This window comes from Leucoraja erinacea, chromosome 31 (assembly GCF_028641065.1).
Source record: "Leucoraja erinacea ecotype New England chromosome 31, Leri_hhj_1, whole genome shotgun sequence".
Lineage (NCBI taxonomy): Eukaryota > Metazoa > Chordata > Chondrichthyes > Rajiformes > Rajidae > Leucoraja > Leucoraja erinaceus.
Genome location: NC_073407.1, coordinates 20,895,944 through 20,917,270, shown reverse-complemented (window position 1 = coordinate 20,917,270; position 21,327 = coordinate 20,895,944). Strand labels below are relative to the sequence as shown.

Genomic DNA, 21,327 nt, shown 5'->3' with positions numbered 1-21,327 from the left:
TGTGATACTGAGCAGTACTGAGTGCAGAGCAATTGTTAAAGGTACCTATTTTTATGTTAAACGTTTATCCAAATTCAGTCCAACTTCGACTGAATCAACATAGAACATAGATAGAACTGGCCACTACTTCAAGAGACCCTTCATCCCACTATGTCTGTGCTGGACATGATCGCAGTTAAATAAATCCCCTCTCCCTGCAGATGGTCCATATCCTCCCATCCCCTGAATCCGTGTGTCTAACCAAAATACTTTTAAAACACCACACTATCATATATCTGCCTCCACCACCATCCCTGCCATCACATTCCAGGCACCCACTGTGGGGGAAAAAAACTTGCCCCATACATCTCCATTGAATTTTGCCCCTTGCAGCTTAAACCTCTGTGTTCTAGTATTTTGCGTTTCTTCCCTGGGAGAGAGATTCTGTCTCTCTAACCCTATCTATGAAACTTATCATTGGTCCACTATTTTAAGTAAGAATATTCTGAGAGGTGCCAACCAAACTTTATCTCGCAAGACATCTTTTAAACGCATTGTCTTGGTTTTGGGGGGTAAGTTATCAGTCTCGTTTCCTCCAATAAGTGTAATGTGTAGTTTCGAGTGAGAGTTTTGAGATGTGTAGGAAGCGAGCAGCTGCAGATACTGCTTTAAACCGAAACTCAGACACAAAAAGCTCAGCGGGACAGGCAGCATCTCGGGAGAGAAGGAATGGGTGACGTTTCGGTCAAGACCCTTCTACAGCGATCACCTGTTATTTAAAGATAAACACTTTGGACTCGGCAGAATATAATTTTTTTTAAGACAATTTTGTTTTAAGTAATCCTCCCTCCGCATTGATTCATTGATTTGTGCCTCCAAAGAGACAGTGCCTGCGTGTTTGATTGATCACACCAATCCACGACACGGGGTGAACGATCACAGTGACACTAAACTAAATTAATATTTCCTCGTAATTCTCATGATCAAAGTTCCATGGGTTAGTCAGTGCCTGTGGAGCTTGTACGTTAATGAAGTTGGCAAATGGCCTAAATAGACTGACCCTCACTTGGGTACGGGTCCAGGTCCCCCCCCCCCATTTCCCCCCTCACCCCTCACACACACACACACACACACACACACACACACACACACACACACACACACACCCTGACCCTCACTGGGGTCCGAGTCCCACACACACACACACACACACACACACACACACACTGACCCTCACTGGGGTCCGAGTCCCACACACATATACACACACACACACACACACACACACACACACACTGACCGTAAGGGTTTCCTCCGGGTGCTGCGGTTTCCACCCACATCCCACCCTCTGTGTGAAGGGAGTGGATGAGAAGGTGACATAACATAGAACTAGTGTGGCGTAGACTCGTGGTTACTGTATTGTATTTTGCCATGAACCAAACGTCAACGTGAACAAGGCTTCAACTTTGATGGGCGGGTTATATTGGACTGAGCGAAACGTGAAACGCTGCTGTTTACCACCCCGCTGCCAGGGACAAGCAACGCGTTGCAATTTAAGTGCAGCTTAAGTCTCCGATTGAATAGTGTCCCTAAGACAAAAAGCGAATGTGGATCTAGTGTGGGTGCACTGTCGATACGGGGGGGGGGGGGGGGTAGTTTAGTTTAGAGGTACATCACGGATACAGGCCCTTCGGCATCACAGGGTACGCGTCAACTGGCGATCCCCTCACATTTGCAGTGTGGGAGTCTCGGAGAATATATCAGGGGAAGAACGTACAAACTCCATACCCGTAGTCGGGATCGAACTCGGGTCTCCTGGCGTTGCATTCGCTGTAAGGCACTCTACCGCTGCGCCACAGTGCCGCCCCAGCTAGGGACAGGTAAGAGCGGGCATTACATTGGTTAATGGTCAGTGGGTTAGTATTGAGTGGTCGGGCCGAACCATCTCGGTAAAGTGGAGACAGCGTCTGCCATGTCCTCCAGAGTTGCTGCATGGACAGTTGAGTAACTAACCCCAGCGCTTTATGTTCTGTACAGTGTTTAAAACAAAATGAATGTCAAAAATGTATTGAAATGCAAAATACATTTTTTCTATAAAACGGAATGAAATTGTTCATTCGTAAAGACGGCTTTAGTGTTTAGAATTTTACAATTAAATAACAAAAGCAATGTCGACTCCCCAGTAATCTGCTAATTATTGAATTTCTTGCTGTGGTTTCTTGGTGCAAATTGTCATGGAGTTTTTGTTTTTTTTAAAAAGGTTGCAGGTAGCAGCATCCGCCACTGACAAGTCCTCGTTTTCACAGCAGGTTCCTAAACGACCTCTGGGCGTGAAGTGGGACTGCTGTCTATAGAAGCATAGAAAATAGGTGCAGGAGTAGGCCATTCGGCCCTTCGAGCCAGCACCGCCGTTCAATATCATTATGGCTGATCATCTAATATCAGTACCCCGTTCCTGCCTTTGCCCCATATCCCTTGATTCATTTAGCCCTAAGAGCTAAATCTAACATCCAGTGAATTGGCCTCCACTGCCTTCTGTGGTAGAGAATTCCACAGATTCACAACTCTCTGGATGAAAAAGTGTTTCCTCATTTCAGTCCTAAATGGCTTACCTCTTATTATTTAACCATGCCCCTGGTTCTGGACTCCCCCAACATCGGGAAACATAGAAAATAGTTGCAGGAGTAGGCCATTCGGCCCTTCAAGCCTGCACCGCCATTCAATATGATCATGGCTGATCATCCAACTCAGTATCCTGTACCTGCCTTCTCTCCATACCCCCTGATCCCTTTAGCCACAAGAGCCACATCTAACTTCCTCTTAAATATAGCCAATGAACTGGCCTCAACTACCTTCTGTGGCAGAGAGTTCCAGAGATTCACCACTCTCTGTGTGAAACATGTTTTTCTCATCTCGATCCTAAAAGATCCAGGGGAACACTTCCCCCTGCATCTAGCCTGTCTAATCCATTTGTTTTACAAAGATAATTTAAACCAATTTTTTACAAAAATCATATGTACAATACAAAACAGTACAAACCAACCCACCACTACGATACAGAGTAAAACAAATATTCTTCAATTCTAAATATTAAATAACTATTTCCCCATCCTTACTGAAGATCCATTCCACGGGCAGTGGGACCGTTGTTGTGTGACGTTGCTGAGCGCTGGCTGGGCAGTGAGCTCGCTAGGGAGCTGCTCCACCATGTCTGATCACCAGGAGTCTGATGCTGAGGAGCAGTGGAACACGCTGGAGAATTACAGAGCGAGGCTCACGTCGGTGATAGAGCCGTGCCGGATCACCCCTTACCTCCGCCAGTGCAAGGTCCTCAACCACGACGACGAGGAGCAGATCTACAACGACCCCAGCCTCGTCATCCGCAGGCGCAAAGTCGGTGAGTGCCCGGAGGGGCGGTGTGGCCCCGGAGTCAGGCCAAAGGGTGGAAGGAAGCAACTCAGGTCAGTTTTAGTTTATTGTCACGTGCACCGAGGTACAGCAAAATGTTTCTGTTGCGTGCTAACCAGTCGTCTGAAAGACAGTACATGATTACAATCAAGCCATTTACAGTGTATGGAGATACATGATAAGGGAATAACGTTTAGTGCAAGGCACAGCCAGTAAAGTTATGACCAAAGATAGTCCGAGGGTCACCAATGAGGTAGATAGTAGTTCACCACTGTTCTCTGGTTGTGGTAGGATGGCTCAGTTGCCTGATAACGAGATTAGGTTCACAAGATTGATCCCTGGGATGGCGGGACTGTCATACGAGGAAAGATTGAAAAGACTAGGCTTGTATTCGCTGGAGTTTGGAAGGATGAGGGGGTATCTTATAGAAGCATATACAATTATAAAAGGACTGGACAAGCTAGATGCAGGAAAAAATGTTCCCAATGTTGGGCGAGTCCAGAACCAGGGGCCACAGTCTTAGAATAAAGGGGAGGTCATTTAAGACTGAGGTGAGAAAAATCTTTTTCGCCCAGAGAGTTGCGAATTTGTGAAATTCCCTGCCACAGAGGGCAGGGGAGGTCAAGTCACTGGATGGATTTAAGAAAGAGTTAGATAGAGCTCTAGGGGCTAGTGGAGTCGAGGGATATGGGGAAAAGGCAGGCACGGGTTATTGATAGGGGATGAATCAGCCATGATCACAATGAATGGCGGTGCTGGCTCGAAGGGCCGAATGGCCTCCTCCTGCACCTATTTTCTATGTTTCTATGTTTCTATAACAGCTGGGAAGAAACTGTACCTGAATCTGGTGGAACTACAGATGCTGATTATACAAAGTGGTTAGGCAGCATCTCTGGAGAACATGGATAGGTGACCTTTGTGTCTTCAAATTGTGGGGGGCAGGGGGATGGCGTGGGAGAGAAAGCTGGAAGAGAGGAGGGGGCAGGACAAAGCCTAGCGAGTGATAGGCGGATACAAGTACTGTATTTGAAAGGCTGATTTAATTTAGTTTAGTTAAGTTCAGAGATACGGCGCGGAAACAAACAGGCCCTTCAGCCCTCCGAGTCTATACGTGACCAGTGATCACCCCGGACACTGACACTATCCTACATGCACTAGGAACAATTTACAATTTTGCCAAAGCCAATTAACCTACAAAACTGTAGTCTTTGGAGTGTGGGAAGAAAAAGGAGCTTCCGGAGAAAACCCACGCAGGTCACGGGGAGAACGTATAAACTCCGTACAGACAGCGCCCGTAGTCGGGATCGAACCCTGGTCTCTGACGCTGCAAGGCAGCAACTCTACCGCTGCCCTCAGGTAGCCTCAGTTAACCTCAGGTGTGTCGTGGTCTGCAGCAAACATCCCCTGGGGCAGAGGTGAGGGGCAGAGTAGTGCACCATAGACACTGACCTGTGCTCCTTGTGTTTTCAGGCGTGCTGCTCGACATTCTCCAGCGGACCGGGTGCAAGGGTTACATCGCCTTCCTGGAGAGTCTGGAGCTCTACTACCCCGACCTGTACAGGAAGATCACCGGGCAAGACCCCACGCGCACATTCTCCGTTATCCTGGGTAAAGGAAACGCACCCTTTAACCTTTCCCTCCTCTTCTGGTTTTGCATCAATCTAAGTAAATATAGTCATAGAAGAGTACAGCACAGGAACAGGCCCTTCGGCCCACAATGTCTGTGCCGAACATGATGCCAAGTTAAACTAATCTCCCCTGCCTTCATGTGATCCTATCCCTCCATTCCCTGCACATCCATGTGTCTCTCTAAAAGCCTCCTAATACCACTATCAAAACTGCCTCCACCCCCATCCCTGTCTGACAGAGTGTTCTATGCACCCACCATTCTCAATAAATGCTGCTCCACACATCTCCTTTAAACATTACCCCTCTTAAAACTACTTGAAGCTATGTCTGAGACGTTTACATTCTGTTGAAAAATGTGTCTGTCTACCCTATCTGTGCTTCTCATTATTGTATATATTTCTATTAGGTTTCCCCTCAACCTCAGAGAAACCAATCCAGCTTTGCTCAACCTCTCCATGTAGGTAATACCCTCGTATCCATATGTCTGGTAAATCTCTTCTGCACCCTTTTCCAAAGCCTTCAAATCTTTCCCGTAATGAGGAAATCAGAAGCGAACACAATACTCCAAATGTGAGTGAGAAAGGAGGAGGTCGATAAAATTGGGAAATTCAATGTAAGCTCTCCGAGCGAATATGATGAGTTGTTCGTGTGGCCTTACTGTGGCAATGCAGGAGGCCCAGGATTTCAAGGCCAGTATGGGGAAAGGGGAGGGGAATTTAAATGGTTTGCAACCGGGAGATCCAGCAGGCCTTGGCGGACCAAGCTCAAGTGTCCAACAAAACAGTCGCCGTTTCTGCGCTTGGTCTGGCTCGTTGCGGGGCGATGTTGCGACAGATTGAATGAAGATCCAATTCCTCCTCTGGATGAATAGACTACAACGCTCATGTTTGAAGGTTCAGACACAATGAGAACAGATATTGGGAGTGGCTGCAGAGGGAAGCAGCGGCCATGTGTGATGGAGGCCTCGCATCTATCCGTGGACCTTGCTGTGGGGAGGTGGAGGAGATGCTTTGGCTTTGGGGTGCGTTGTCCCAGCCCGGCCACTGACGAGGGGCTGACTGTTTTTTTTTTGCTCAGATGCGGGTGGAGAATCGAGCCTGACAGAGCTGCTGATGGCAGAGGTTCAGAAGCAGCAGCAGGCGGTGATGCAGAGTCAGCGGCGGGCCCAGGAGGTGACCGCCCAGCTGAAGACTAAGGAGGACCTCATCAAGCAGCTGCAGGTGAAGCTGAACGAGCTGCACAAGCACCAGGAGCGCTTCTGGAAGATGCGGGAGGAGCGCAACAACTTCAGCGAGGAGCTGAAGATGTGCAAGGAGGAGAACTACAAGTGGGCTAAGGACTTTGCAATGCAGAGCGAAGAGAAGAACAAGGCCATGATGAAGAACAGAGACCTGCAGTTGGAGGTGGGTTGAAGCTTGAATCCTGTGTGAGGCCACACTCATTGTACAGTATTGTATATAGAGTCATAGTGTGGAAACAGGCCCTTCGGCCCAACTCGCCCACACTGGCCCACAATGTCCCAGCTACACTAGTCCCACAGTTGAGGACCAAACCCTCATTACATTTGTATCCAAATTGATCAAATCCTTACTCAATTTCTCCTTTGTTTTGAATCCCAAATCACCCAGTCCCTTCCCATCTATGGCTATTTACAGATTCCCAGGATCCAAACACTTCCCATCCCAGTGTCATAGAGTCATAGAGAAAGGAAACAGGCCCTTCAGACCAACTAGTCCATGTGACTATAATGTCCCATCTAAGGTGCTCCCATTTGGCCCATATCCCTGTATCCATATATAATGTCCAAGTGTCTTTTAAATGCTGTTACACTATCTGCCTCGACTATCTCCTCTGGCAGCTCATTCCATACACCCACCACTCACTCTGAACAAAGTTGCCCTTCAGGTTACCGTTAAATCTTGCCCTTGTCACCTTAAATCTATGTCCTCTGCTTCTTGATTGTTCTATCCTGGATGAAAGACTCTGTGCATTCACCCTATCTATTCGCTTCCTGATTTTATACACCTTTGTCAGATCACCCCTCAGCCTCCTGCTCTCCAGGGGATAAAGTCCTAGCCTGTCCAACCCTCCCTGTAACTCAGGTCCTGGACACCTGGTAATATCCACTTCCCATCAGAGGGCCTAGTTGCTGGTAGAGCCTGCACATTGATTTGTGATCGTGTCGGGCGGAACTGGACTGTGGCAACTAACAGCTCTCAACCTTGCTCCAGATCGAGAAACTGAAGCACAATCTGATGCTGGCAGAGGATGGATGCCAGGTGGAGCGGACCCACACCATGAAACTCAAGCATGCCATGGAGCAGAGACCAAAGCAGGAGCTCATCTGGGAACTCCAGCGAGAGAACGACTTGCTCAAGGCAAAGATCCAGGAGCTGGCCAGCCCCATGAAGGTAATTCCCCAGCCTGGGTTTGTTTGTTGAAAGATGCCGCATGGAAAGAGGCCCTTCGGTCCACCTGATCCATTCTGACCAACCATGGTTCAAACTAGTTCGATGTTATCCCACTTCCTCATCCACTCCCAACACACTAGGGGCAATTTTACTTCGCAGCGAGTGAGAGTCAGTAGTTCAGAGTCTCTTCAACGGATGTTTTACAGTTTCAGTTATTTTGGGTTTATGAAAAATTGTCTGTCTATTGCAGAGTTTGTGTACAGGAGTTTAGGCTTCACTAATTGTTTTGTAACAGATATCATAATATCAATCATCATCATCATAATTTATTAGCCAAATATGTTTTGCCACATACGAGGAATTTCATTTGCCATACAGTCATACCAATAAAAAGCAACAAAACACACAAAATACATTTTAACATCAACATCCACCACAGTGACTCCTCCACATTCCTCACTGCGATGGAAGGTGAAACAAATGTTCATAGAAACATAGAAATTAGGTGCAGGAGTAGGCCATTCGGCCCTTCGAGACTACACCGCCATTCGATATGATCATGGCTGATCATCCAACTCAGTATCCCGTACCTGCCTTCCCTCCATACCCTCTGATCCCCTTAGCCGCAAGGGCCACATCTAACTCCCTCTTAAATATAACCAATGAACTGTGGCCTCAAATGCATTCTGTGTTCAATCTCTTCCCTTCTTTGTGCTCCCGTGTTTGGGGGCCTCGAGCCTTCTGTTGACGGGGCGATCTTGGCTCCTGTAGCCGGCGGTCGGGACCTCCGCAACGGGGAGATCAAGCTCCCACATCGGGGGGGGGGGGGGGGGGGGGGTCGGGCTACCCCACGCCGGGCGATCGGACCCCGGGTCGGGGCTGGTCGACTTTGGAGCTTCCCGACATCAGTCTCTACCCGAGACTACAAGCTCCTCAATGTTACAACGCGTAGGTTGGGGTTGGAGCGTCGATCCCAGGCAAGGGATCACAGGCTCCTCGATGGAGACATGGCAGATAACATACTTAATCTTAACGAATATATTCTGCGGCAGTCATTGGGCAGTCTCTTGTGTCATCAGGAAATCTGAGCAGCTTTTATTTGATTGTTGCATGAATTGAAGGTTGAGAATGTCGATAAAAATAAGATGTACATCCAGATCCTGGAAGATGATCGGAGGACAACGCAGGAGGAACATCAGGAACTGGTCAACAGTATCTACAGCTTGCGTAAAGAGCTTCAGGATGTGGAGGAGTTACGAGATAAGGTAGGATTTGATCGTTCCATTACCACGTGCTGTGCCCACTGGCCTGCATTGACTCCCAGCCCCAAACCACCACCCATTGCATACGTCCCCATCTCATCGCCACCCGCTCATTACCTCCGGCCCTCTTGCACATTTGCCCTGTTGCAGCCCCAGTGTCGGGTGTGTTATGGTTTGGCCCCAAACCCCACCACCTCCCTGCGTTTTAAAAGCACATCGAAGTCCCCCACATCGAGTGAGCTTCCATTGTCTCACAGTTCCTCTGTGAAAAGGTTTGAGGTAACTTCCCCACGGTGAACTCTCTATAGAAACACCGGTTTGGAAAGATAGACACAAAACGCTGGAGTTACTCAGCGGGTCAGGCAGCATCTCTGGGGAAAAGGAGTAGGTGAGACCCTTCGGGGTTTCGGGACGAGACGCATCTTCTATCTGAGGAAGTGTCTCGACCTGAAACGTCACCTATTCCTTTTCTCCAGCGATGCCGCCTGACCCGCTGAGTAACTCCAGCTTTTTGTGTCTATCGTCAGTGTAAACCAGCACCTGCAGTTCCTTCCTTTGCCACCAGTTGGGAAATGCAGGTAAATGAGACGATCTCCGTTCTAAAGCATGGCTGGCATGTGAGAGTTGGGCTGAAGGGCCTGCCTCCACACTGTACACCTCCATGGCTTCGCTGTGTGGGACGGTGACAATAAGCCTCAGTGTCCCTGGTTGGAAGGGGGGTGGGATGGGCTGGGGTGGGATGGAGAGAACCATTCCCCTCTTCCTAATTGGGAGTCAGGGCAAGGAGTGAGTTTGGGAATGAAGCCCCGTGTGATGGAGTGTTTGTGGAAGAACTTTGACCGAGGGACACCTCCACTTCACCACAGGTGTTGACCCAGCCTGGCCCAGGACTACCCCTGGCTGCAGAACCGTGATAGATACAGTTGTTCTTCCTAATTCCTAATTTTTGTTTTGTTGAAGTATCTGGAAGAGAAGGAGGTATTTGAGCTGAAGTGCACGACACTGCAAAAGGATTCGCAGATGTACAAGGATCGTATAGAGGCGATCGTCCTGCAGATGCAAGAGGTGGCCACAGAGAGAGACCAGGTAACTGGAACCGGGCACCTCCGCTCGGTCCGCATTAACCAACCCAATCTCCAGGGTGGCTCAGCACTTCAACTCCCCCTCCCATTCCGAATCCCACCTTTCTGTCCTGGGCCTCCTCCATGGCCAGAGTGAGCACCACCGGACATTGGAGGAGCAGCACCTCATATTCCGCTTGGGCAGTCTGCACCCCAGCGGAACATTGACTTATAGAAACATAGAAACATAGAAATTAGGTGCAGGAGTAGGCCATTCGGCCCTTCGAGCCTGCACCGCCATTCAATATGATCATGGCTGATCATCCAACTCAGTATCCCGTACCTGCCTTCTGTCCATACCCCCTGTTTAGACTTCTCTAATTTCCGGTAGCCCTTGCTGTCTCCTCCCCTCCCCAACTCTCCCTCAGCCCTCGGGCTCCTCCTCTTCCTTTCTCTAAAAAGTTTCAGAAGTGATGACCCACTTGAGAACCATGGGCGATTTTTACATTTTACAGCCAGATTTATCACTTCTGAAACTTTTTAGATACCAAAGGAATCAAGAAAAAACACAAATAATGCCTCACTGTTGATGAAATGCAGAGAGCAAAAGCGGTAATTCCCAATATTTTCAATCTCGATATCTGCACGGCCAATGTTCGCCAAGCACTTTAGCTGTTGTTGTCCCTTCAGCTGTCACTTCTCTCTACTATAACTTCTCCTCATTTTTGGAATTCTGAAGTAGGATAAATGTCTCTCTCGCTTACCCCGATTTCCGTAATTATTTACTGCAAAAAATGATAATTTTGTCGTTTTTTAATGGGCCCGCTATGCTGGAAACAATGGTGACCTGCAGTTCATCACGTGGACTCCAGTTGGCGTAGCGGAGCAACTGTACGGGTCATGGGTGGTGACCCAACTACCGTGCAACCTCCCTATTGTCGTTGCGCTGGCTGGTTAGCACGCAGCAGACGCTTGTCACTGTACCTGGGTGCAAGTGACAATAAAGTGGACTGTACCCGTGACTCTGTGCCCGTCACCGCGTGTCCTCCACAGGCGCTGCAGTCTAGGGAGGAGATCCACAAGCTGCACTCACACAGCCTGCAGCAGAAGGATGAGTACCGCAAGCTGATCCGCGAGAAGGGAGAGAGGTGCGACGAGCTGCAGATCGAACTCTATCGGCAGGAGGAGCGACTCCTCAACCTGCAGGCCACGCTCAAGCGGCTGAAGCAACTGCCGGACAGCTCGGTAACGCCCGCCTTTATCGCGGTGTTGGGGTGCGCTCCGTGCCATCGGGGTTTGGCTGGCGACGGTCGGGCTCTGGCGCACGTTTGTCGGGCCTCTGTCCGCAACCTTGGAATTTGCTTCACAAAGTTGCGTTTTGTCACATGGTGATATTAGATCTTGGTGAAGACAGACACAAAACGCTGGAGTAACTCAGCGGGTCAGGCAGCATCTCTGGAGAGAGGGAATGGGTGACGTTTCGGGTCGAGACCCTTCTGATCTTGGTGTGTCTTGCTGAGGTTCTCGTGCACGGAATTGGGTTTGATGTGTATTGATGTTCGTTTTGGTTTGCGATGAGACGTGGAGTTAACTCCGTGATGTTGGGTTTTGCTGTGTGTTGGTATTGGGGTTCAGTGTGAGAACGTGATCCCACCACCAGTCGCATCTCCCCACCCCCACTCCATTCCACACTTTCCGCAACTCCTTGGCTCATTCATCACTTCCCACCCAAACCACCCCTTCCCCGGGTACTTTCCCCTACAACCGCAAGAGATGTCACACTTGTCCCAGCACCCACCCCCCTCAGCTCCATCCAGGGACCATTGTGGCCCTTCCAGGTGTGACAGAGGTTCACATACACGTCCTCTAGCGTCTATTTGGCATTCCTGATGTGGCCTCCTTTACATTGGGGCCACGTAAGTTCCCAATATCATAAGTTCTGAGGAAGGACATTATTGCCATAGAGGGAGTGCAGAGACGGTTCACCAGACTGATTCCTGGGATGTCAGGACTGTCTTATGAAGAAAGACTGGATAGACTTGGTTTATACTCTCTAGAATTTAGGAGATTGAGAGGGGATCTTATAGAAACTTACAAAATTCTTAAGGGGTTGGACAGGCTAGATGCAGGAAGATTGTTCCCGATGTTAGGGAAGTCCAGGACAAGGGGTCACAGCTTAAGGATGAAGGGGAAATCCTTTAAAACCGAGATGAGAGGAACTTTTTTCACACAGAGAGTGGTGAATCTCTGGAACTCTCTGCCACAGAGGGTAGTTGAGGCCAGTTCATTGGCTATATTTAAGAGGGTGTTAGATGTGGCCCTTGTGGCTAAGGGGGTTAGGGGGTATGGAGAGAAGGCAGGTACGGGATACTGAGTTGGATGATCAGCCATGATCATATTGAATGGCGGTGCAGGCTCGAAGGGCCGAATGGCCTACTCCTGCACCTAATTTCTATGTTTCTATGTTCTAGGAGCAGAATTAGGCCATTCGGCCCATCAAGTCCACTCCGCCATAGAATCGTGGCCGATCTATCTTCCCCTCTCAACCCCTTTCTCCCCATTACACCTGACCCCCTTACCAAGCATAGCCTCCTAGGCGATCAAGTCACTGAACATTTGCGCTCGGTCCAGAAAGACCTGCTGGATCTCCCAGTTGTTAACCATTTTAAGCTCCTTCCCATTCCCACACTGAATGTTCAGTACTGGGCCTCCTCCATTGTCAGAGTGGGGCCACATGCAAACTGGAGGAACAGCACCTCATATTCTGCTGGGGTGGCTTACAACCCAATGGTATGAATAATGATTTCTCCATTTCTCCCCCCCCCCCCCGCGCTCCCACCATTCCCCCCGGACGAGCGCCCATTTCTCCCACATCCTTCCCTCCTTGAATTTTTACAGGTAACAAGCCCCATTTCCCCTCTTTTCGATACCCTTTCTTTCCTGCAAGCCCCCACCCCCGGGGCGAAAGGATTTACTCCTCTAGGCCTCCCCCCACCCCCCACCCCCTCCCCAAACCCCCCCTTCCACATATCCCTCCCTCCCGCTGCTTTCCATTTCACGTCTCCGTCACATTCCCCCCTCCTTATCTGAAATCCTTTGATCTCCATTTTTTTGGCTTATTTTGCCCCATTTCATCTCGACCTTTTGTCCAATTATCTACGGGGCGAAAGGAAATAGGCAACGTTTCGGGCCGAAACCCTTCTAGGGAAATAGGCAACGTTTCGGGCCGAAACCCTGGAAGGGTTTCGGCCCGAAAAGTTGCCTATTTCCTTCGCTCCGTAGATGCTGCTGCACCTGCTGACTTTCACCAGCACTTTTGTCTACCTCGATTTTCCAGCATCTGCAGTTCCTTCTCAATCGCTCTCCAGACCCAGTCCACTTTTCCAGCTCTCTTCCCCCCCCCACCCCCCCTCCTCTTCTACAATCAGTCTGAAGAAATGCCTCTAACTGAAACGTCGCCTATCCGTGTTCACTAGTTCACAAGTTGCAGGCGCGGAATTAGGCCACTCGGCCCATCGAGTCCCCTCCGCCATTCAATCAATCAATCATGGCTGACAATGTTCTCCAGGGATGTTCTCCGAGGATGCTGCCTGACCCGCAGATTTACTCCAGCACTTTGCGTTCTCCACAAGGTTGCAGCATCTGCAGTCTCTGGGGTGTCGAGATCGTTGTGTTGCTGCTGGGTTTGGGGTTTGGATTGCCGTGGTGTTGGGCTTAGCTGGTGATGATATGGGGATGACTGCATGATGTTGGGGTTGGGACAGTGATATTGAGGTCCAGCTGATGATGTCCGCGTTGATAATATGTGCGTTTATAATTTCACAAAATCTTTCTTGCTTTTTCAGACCTCAGACTTTGATGAGACCAGCTCCAAAGCGTCTCAGGATGTGAGTCACTCTGCTTTCACTTCATTGCTCAGTATATCGTTGCTCTCCTGGTCCAGGTGGGTCACCCCCCCACTGCCCCTCACCCCCTCCGTGCTGGCTGCCACTGGTCACGGTGCGTACAGCCATCTTCCGCCCCCAAGCCTCACTTCCTTCCCTGCGGGAACGGCCCACTGGTCTCAACATGCAGGTCAAGACTCGGCCTTTCCAAATCTGAACCCTATCTGCACCCAAGTCCAAAAACATGGGCACACACATGCATATGTAAGCATGCACACATGCACATACACACACACGTGCACATGTAGAAACATGGAAACATAGAAATTAGGTGCAGGAGTAGGCCATTCGGCCCTTCGAGCCTGCACCGCCATTCAATATGATCATGGCTGATCATCCAACTCAGTATCCCGTACCTGCCTTCTCTCCATACCCTCTGATCCCCTTAGCCACAAGGGCCACATCTAACTCCCTCTTAAAAATATAGCCAATGAACTGGCCTCGACTACCCTCTGTGGCAGAGAGTTCCAGACATTCACCACTCTCTGTGTGAAAAGTTCTTCTCATCTCGGTTTTAAAGGATTTCCCCTTTATCCTTAAGCTGTGACCCCGTGTCCTGGACTTCCCTAACATCGGGAACAATCTTCCTGCATCTAGCCTGTCCAACCCCTTAAGAATTTTGTAAGTTTCTATAAGATCCCCTCTCAATCTCCTAAATTCTAGAGAGTATAAACCAAGTCTATCCAGTCTTTCTTCATAAGACAGTCCTGACATCCCAGGAATCAGTCTGTTGAACGCACATGTACACGCACACATGCACATACACATGCACACATGCAGATAACATGCACATGACATGTGCACGCATATGCACATGTACACACACATAACATGCACACACATGCAGATAACATGCACATAACATGCACATGTACACGCACACATAACATGCACATGCACATGTACACCACATGTAAAACACACATAACATGCATACACATGCACACATGCAGATAACATGCCCATGACATGCACACACACACATGCACATGTACGTGCACAACATAACACACACATGCACATTTACACACATATAACATGCACACGCACATACATACTTACTCCGTGCATCAGGTTACTAAACACTCATACTGACAGAACCACACATCACGCAGTCATACGCACACATACGTTTGAAATCGTCACATGCCTGGACTCGTCTACATGCGCACATACATGTTCATACACACTCACCATCAACATTCATGTGCCCCCACTACCAGCCAATGTTAGATCAATCCATTCAGCACAGCGCTGCGATGGTCCATGTGCTTCAGTATGCGGTGGGTCTCCTATTTAGTACATGTCTTAGTGTCCACATCCAGAGTTATATTCCATATCAGGTGTGTGATTAATTGGACCAGCTTGGATACCCACTATCAATCTCTCTCATTCACCAGGTCACTGTTACAGGAATCCAGGATACAGACCGAAGTTCCGCTGAATGTGAGTTACGTCAGTAACCCTTCACTTTAAAATGCAATGTGAGGCAGTAATGTCACAGCAGTTCTCTCACCTCGAGACCCACCGTAGTGACATGGGGCCATGATGTGAACTGTGCTGTCAGTGGTGTGTTTATGGTCAAGGTGTTGGTCTAAAGTCCCACGCTGCCATCTGTGTGAACGTAAATGATCCCAAGGGCAGGGGGAGAGGAGAATTGCACCTGAAACAATGTACAATAATTAGATGAACTGAGACCCTGGTTCGATCCCGACTACGGGCGCTGTCTGTGTGGAGTTTGTACGTTCTCCCCGTGACCGACTACAAAATTCAGAAGGTTCAGAACTGTTGAAAGGAACTGCAGATGCTGTTTTAAACCGAAGGTAGACACAGAAAAGTGGAGTAATGTCCCTGTCCCACTTAGAAAACCTGAACGGAAACCTCTGGAGACTTTGCGCCTCACCCAAGGTTTCTGTGCGCTTCCCGGAGGTTGCAGGTGGTTGCCGGAGGTTGCAGGTGGTTGCCGAGGTTGCAGGTGGTTGCCAGAGGTTGCAGGTTGCAGGTAGTGGAAGCAGGTAGGGAGACTGACAAAAACCTCCGGGAATCACACGGAAACCTTGGGTGGGGCAGCGGGTCAGACAGCATCACTGGAGAGACGGAATAAGGGGGTCTCCAGTCTTGAGAAGGGTCTCGACCCGAAACGCCGCCTATTGCAGGGACCATTGTGCGGGGAATGGGGAAGAGGAGGAGGCAGCGTTGTTTCTGGTTGTGTCGTGTGAAGTCCAATCTGTTTTTTCCAGGGTGTTGGACACAGAACACAGAGACGGTGAAGGCAGCCGGCTCACAGCCGTCTCCAGCTCTGGCGAAATACTCCGACATGAAAATGGTATGTTGCCTCACAGCTGAGGATCCTCTTCACCCCCCCTGATTCCCATCCACTGCCTTATCCATCCTTGCCCCAGTGGACCAGAGACCGTGTGGAAGATGCCAATATAACTCCATGATAGACACAAAATGCTGGAGTAACTCAGCGGGACGGGCAGCATCTCTGGGGAGAAGAAACAAGCGACGTTTCGGGTCGACCCGAAACCTCACCCACTCCTCCCCTCCAGAGATACTGGAGTAACTCAGCGGGACAGGCAGCATCTCTGGAGGGAAGGAGTGTGTGCCTGTCCCGGTGAGTTGCTCCAGCATTTTGTGTCTATCTTCCAGCATCTGCAGTTCCTTCCTACACAATATAACTCCATGGGTTCTTTCGACAGAAGGGAAGTAACGGATTTATTCCAATCGCAAATGACTCCTTCAAAATTCCTTCCAAAATCCCAATTTTTCTACACACCCTTCTGTGTGTAACCTGTCTCCATAATCCAATCCCTTGAGAACTGGTGGCGTTGTGCTGAGCCTGCTGGGCACCCGTTGCGAGGCTGATAGTGGAGTGGGGGATGTTGGGGTGGGTGGGGGTGGTGTCACCAGTGGGTGGAGGGGAAGGGAGGGTGGGATGGAGTTTGGGGTCAGGCTTGTGTGTGACTGGAGTCTCCCATGGCCTCTCTCACAGCTGGTGGCCACTGAAGACCTACTGAAGGTGAAGTCCAGCAGGTTACGGATGAAGAAAAGCTTTGAAGACTACAGAAGGTCTGTAACAAACCCTTGCCACAAATGATCTGCCACTTCTGAAATTCTTAAAGGTCTGGCCAACCCTTCTCTGGCCAATTCTCCCTCCGACTGCTGCCGCCCATCTCTTAAAGATGGTCCTTCCCATCAATTTATCCCCGGTATCAGTTGGTCTGGGCGGCACGGTGGCGCAGCGGTAGAGTTGCTGCCTTACAGCGCCAGAGACCTGATCCTGACTACGGGCGGTGAGGTGCGTTTGTACGTTCCCCCCCCACCCCCCACCACCCGTGACCTGCGTGGGTCTTCTCCCCCAAGATCTTCGGTTTCCTCCCACAAAGACGTACAGGTTTGTGGGCTAATTGGCTTGGTGTAAAAATGTAAAAACAATTGTCCCTATGGTGTGGGAACACAAAAATGCTGGAGAAACTCAGCGGGTGCAGCAGCATCTATGGAGCGAAGGAAATAGGCAACGTTTCGGGCCAAATAGGAACCATTTCAGGAAATAGGCAACGTTTCGGGCCAAATAGGAAGCATTTCAGGAAATAGGCAACGTTTCGGGCCAAATAGGAACCATTTCAGGAAATAGGCAACGTTTCGGGCCGAAACCCGAAAGGGTTTCGGCCCGAAACGTTACCTATTTCCTTCACTTCATAGATGCTGCTGCACCCGGTAAGTTTCTCCAGCATTTTTGTGTACCATCGATTTTCCAGCGTCTGCAGTTCCTTCTTGAACACTTTGTCCCTATTGTGTATAGGGTAGTGTGAATGCGTGGGGTTCGCATATCGATGTGGGCTGAATGGCCTGTATCTCTATATCTACATGTCCAACTACTGCCTGTCTCCGCCTCTCCACCCGTCCATCTGTCCCACCGTCATTCCAACCAGCCTCCCCCCTTCTGCCCTGTGCCTTATTACCTCCTGTTGTCCCACTGTTTAGTTCAGAGATACAGCGTGGAAACAGGCCCTTCGGCCCACCGGGTCCGTGCCGACCAGCGATCCCCGCACATTAGCGCTATCCTACACACACTTGGGACAATTGTTACATTTACACCAAGCCAAATAACCTACAAACCTGCACGTCTTTGGAGTGTGGGAGGAAACCGAAGATCTCGGAGAAAACCCACGCAGGTCACGGGTGGGACGTACAAACTCCGCACAGACAGCACCCGTAGTCGGGATCTAACCCGGGTCTCTGGCCCTGTAAGGCAGCAACTCTACCGCTGTGCCACCGTGCCGCCAGATGTCTCTCGGTTTCAGAAAGATTGGGCTATAAGGGTCAGGCTCCTCGTTTTGCTCAGTTTTCCACACAGGGTTTGACCTGAGGGAGCGGTCCATGAGGAGTCACGCTCAGCCACCGGGGGTGCTGCTGAGCTAAGATGCAAGGTCCACTGATGGGAGAGGAGGCCCAGACACTGTGTACAAGAGATTGTTCCTTGGCCAGCCCAGTCCATGCTGACTGTCACACCTGGGTGTCATGGTACACCATGGTACACTTCAAGAGTTCAGAGTCTTCCCTTTGAACATCACAGAGGACACTACCAAGGTGTCCTATTTTAGGCCAACATAAACATTACAATTCGTCAGTATAAAATTAGTTCCATGTTATGGTGGCCGATTAGGAAAAGGGGAGATGCAGCGAGACCTGGGTGTCATGGTACACCAGTCATTGAAAGTAGGCATGCAGGTGCAGCAGGCAGTGAAGAAAGCGAATGGTATGTTAGCATTCATAACAAAAGGATTTGAGTATAGGAGCAGGGAGGTTCTACTGCAGTTGTACAGGGCCTTGGTGACACCACACCTGGAGTATTGCGTACAGTTTTGGTCTCCAAATCTGAGGAAGGACATTATTGCCATAGAGGGAGTGCAGAGACGGTTCACCAGACTGATTCCTGGGATGTCAGGACTGTCATGAAGAAAGACTGGATAGACTTGGTTTATACTCTCTAGAATTTAGGAGATTGAGAGGGGATCTTATAGAAGCTTACAAAATTCTTAAGGGGTTGGACAGGCTAGATGCAGGAAGATTGTTCCCGATGTTGGGGAAGTCCAGGACAAGGGGTCACAGCTTAAGGATAAGGTGGAAATCCTTTAAAAACGAGATGAGAAGAACGTTTTTTCACACAGAGAGTGGTGAATCTCTGGAACTCTCTGCCACAGAGGGTAGTTGAGGCCAGTTCATTGGCTATATTTAAGAGGGAGTTAGATGCGGCCCTTGTGGCTAAGGGGATCAGGGGGTATGGAGAGAAGGCAGGTACAGGGATATTGAGTTGGATGATCAGCCATGATCATATTGAATGGCGGTGCAGGCTCGAAGGGCCGAATGGCCTCTACTCCTGCACCTAATTTCTATGTTTCTATGTTATCCCAGTTCGGCATCCACTCCTTGCACGGTAATTTTGCAGAGGCCCATTAACCAATTAACCTCGAAGTGGGAGGAAACCAGTGTGGTGACAGAGAGAACGTGCAAACTTCACATAGACAGCACCCGAGCTCAGGATCAAACCTGGGTCTCTGGTGCTGTGAGACAGCAGCACTACCCACTGTGCCACTCTCAAGATGTTGACATCCCATCCTATTACATGGATAGGACAGGTTTGGAGGGATACGAGCCAAACGGCAGCAGGTGGGACTAGTGTAGCTGGGTCATGTTTGTCGATCGGTGTGGGTAGGTTGGGCTGAAGAGCCTGTTTCCACGCTGTATCGCTCCGTGACTAGAGAGTAAGCAATCGGTTTGTGTCTCTCTCTATTACAACCACTGTCTGTTGTGGGGTAGAGGCGGGTAGAGGTTTTTTAACTCCACGCTGAAACATCACCAAATCCTGAATCCCGATCCCTTTCTCTCTTGTCACCAAACGGAACAGGAAGCGGGCGATCCGCCTGAACAAACAGATGAACGAGGGGGTGAAAGGAGGCGTGGCAGCGAGCGAGACCACCGACTCCGACTACTCCGACGGGGAAGGGAAGAACGAGGATGGGAGTTGATGCGTCTGCCTCTAGTGTCCCTGTGGCCCCCAGACTCTCCCTGTGCCCCCAGACTCTCCCTGTGGCCCCCAGACTGTCCCTGTGGCCCCCAGACTCTCCCTGTGGCCCCCAGACTCTCCCTGCAGCCCCCTGACTCTCCCTGGATCTCGTTTACTCTGTGCCGTGTGTGTGTGTGTGTGTGTCTCTCTCTCTCTCTCTCTCTCTCTCTCTCTCTCTCTCTCTCTCTCTCTAGTTCTCTGTCTCCCCATCACCACTCTGTCCCTTTGCCATAGCAGCTACATCTGATTGATCCAAACACAAGTCCAACAACACCATGTCCCCGTCTATGGTGACATGGTTACAGGGTTGGTTTTTGTGAGGGGCCACCTCCCCTGTCACCGAGTACCGGCCTTCCACACGCCGGATGATGCTCTTCCAAATAAAATAGTCTGTGAACCTTGCGGTTATCACATTTCTTTCCTGCCCTTAATTTGGTAAATGGATGCAACAATCTAAACAGCAAAATGGTTGCAGTAGCAGATTAACCACAGAACTATAAACAGGGCAGGTGTGAACTGTCCTGGTCTGTTACACGTCATCACTTAACGGAGTCTGAAAAATGCTCGTCCCCAAACGTCACCCATTCCTTCTATCCAGAGATGCTGCCTGTCCCACTGAGTTACTCCAGCATTTGGTGTCTATCTTTGGTCTAAATCAGCATCTGCAGTTCCTTCCTACACATTGCTTAACGGGATATTTATCATAGAGAGCGACCCTCTTTCATGCTCAGTGACAGATGGGCGAGGGAGGGGGTGAAGGGTCGTAGTTACGTAAAATTGAACAATTCGCCATTCATGCCATTGGGTTGCAAGCGGCCCCTGTGGAATTGAGGGACTGTTCCTCCGAGTCCAGTTTGTGTCTCTGGCAATGGAGGTGGCCCAGTGTAGAGAGGTCAGTGTGGGATTGGGAAGTTAAAATAGTTAGCAACCGGGAGATCTCGGAGGTGTCACCTATCCGGGAGATGCTGCCTGACCCGCTGAGTTACTCCAGCATTTTGTGTCTTTTTTTGAAAGCCAGTATCTGCAGTTCCTTGTCTCTACATCTTCCTGGATAGAAGGGGTTGGTTTTTCACAGGTGTCAGTGAAGCCGGGTGTCATGTGTACAGCCGCCAGCAGATGGCGGTGTTGGCCACGTTATCCCACTCAGGAGCTGGGGTTGAAGGCAGTGGGGGGAATGGGAGCTGTCTGGCTGTGTGTGTGTGTGTGTGTGTGTGGGGGTGTGTGGGGGTGGTGTGTGTGTGTGTGTGTGTGTGTGTGTGTGTGTGTGTGTGTGTGTGTGTGGGTGTGTGTGGGTGTGGGTGTGGGTGTGTGTGTGTGTGTGTGTGTGTGTGGGAGTGTGTGTGTGTGTGTGTGTGTGTGGGTGTGTGTGTGTGTGTGTGTGTGTGTGTGTGTGTGGGGGTGTGTGTGTGTGTGTGTGTGTGGGTGTGGGTGTGTGTGTGTGTGTGTGTGTGTGTGTGTGGGTGGGTGTGTGTGTGTGTGTGTGTGTGTGGGTGTGTGTGTGGTGTGTGGGTGTGTGTGGCTGTGTGTGTGTGTGTGTGTGGTGGGGGTGTGGGTGTGTGTGTG

At 49.9% G+C, this 21,327-nt stretch overlaps 1 protein-coding gene across 2 annotated transcripts; it reads left to right on the top strand.

Moving 5' to 3' along the window:
* Window positions 1-3,080: 3,080 nt before the first annotated feature.
* Window positions 3,081-20,982, top strand: card9 (caspase recruitment domain family, member 9). 2 transcript variants are annotated; one of them, XM_055660266.1, is made up of 12 exons: window positions 3,081-3,376; window positions 4,858-4,995; window positions 6,094-6,419; window positions 7,248-7,427; window positions 8,585-8,692; window positions 9,650-9,775; window positions 10,804-10,995; window positions 13,596-13,637; window positions 15,095-15,140; window positions 15,935-16,020; window positions 16,690-16,766; window positions 19,606-20,982. In XM_055660266.1, exons 1-12 carry the CDS (start codon window positions 3,187-3,189, stop codon window positions 19,724-19,726), a joined length of 1,632 nt encoding a protein of 543 aa, XP_055516241.1. In that variant the 5' UTR covers window positions 3,081-3,186; the 3' UTR covers window positions 19,727-20,982. The 2 variants fall into 2 exon arrangements, with proteins under 2 accessions (XP_055516241.1, XP_055516240.1); XM_055660265.1 differs by having other exon boundaries at window positions 8,549-8,692.
* The last annotated feature ends 345 nt before the right edge of the window (window positions 20,983-21,327 follow it).